Source organism: Egretta garzetta, unplaced genomic scaffold, assembly GCF_000687185.1.
Source record: "Egretta garzetta isolate BGI_Z169 unplaced genomic scaffold, ASM68718v1 scaffold73, whole genome shotgun sequence".
Taxonomy (NCBI): Eukaryota; Metazoa; Chordata; class Aves; order Pelecaniformes; family Ardeidae; genus Egretta; species Egretta garzetta.
Window position 1 is genome coordinate 1094867 of NW_009259031.1, and position 560 is coordinate 1095426.

At 66.6% G+C, this 560-nt stretch overlaps 1 protein-coding gene across 1 annotated transcript in view; it reads left to right on the top strand.

Moving 5' to 3' along the window:
• The window catches only part of CRYBB1 (crystallin beta B1), a 3642-nt gene extending 3106 nt beyond the window's left edge, over positions 1-536 (top strand). The window contains exons 3-4 of the mRNA XM_009634732.1: positions 125-257; positions 390-536. Coding sequence (XP_009633027.1) covers positions 125-257; positions 390-536 — 280 coding nt within the window. The remainder of the gene's footprint in view (positions 1-124; positions 258-389) is intronic.
• The last annotated feature ends 24 nt before the right edge of the window (positions 537-560 follow it).

A 560-nucleotide genomic window follows, 5' to 3' on the forward strand; every position in this document is an offset into this window, starting at 1 on the left:
CCCGGCCAGCCGCAGCCTTTTTGGGTGCTGGGAGCCTGGCTCCGTCGCCCAGCAGGCTGGCTGAGCAGGAGAGGAGCTGCTGGCTGGCATCCGACCCCCTGCCTTGTCCTACCCCTCTCCCCAGCTGGGTGGCCTACGAGCAGGCCAACAGGCGTGGGGAGATGTTCATCCTGGAGAAGGGCGAGTACCCCCGCTGGGACACCTGGTCCAGCAGCTACCGGAGCGACTGCTTCATGTCCATGCGTCCCATCAAAATGGTGAGTGGCCCAGGAGCAGGAAGCACCCGGCGGGGCCTGGCCAGGGCCGGGTCCGTGCTGCTCATCGCCTCCCTGCAGCAAGCTCCCGAGCTTCGGCCGCGCAGCCCAGCGCCTTCCCTCTGTCTTCCCCAGGAGGCCGAGGACCACAAAATCTCCCTCTACGAGTCTGCTGACTTCAAGGGCAACAAGATGGAAATCCAGGAGGACGACGTGCCCAGCCTCTGGGCTTACGGCTTCTGCGACCGCGTGGGCAGCGTGCAGGTGCCCAGTGGAACGTAAGCCGGGCCGCAGCAGCGGCTGCCT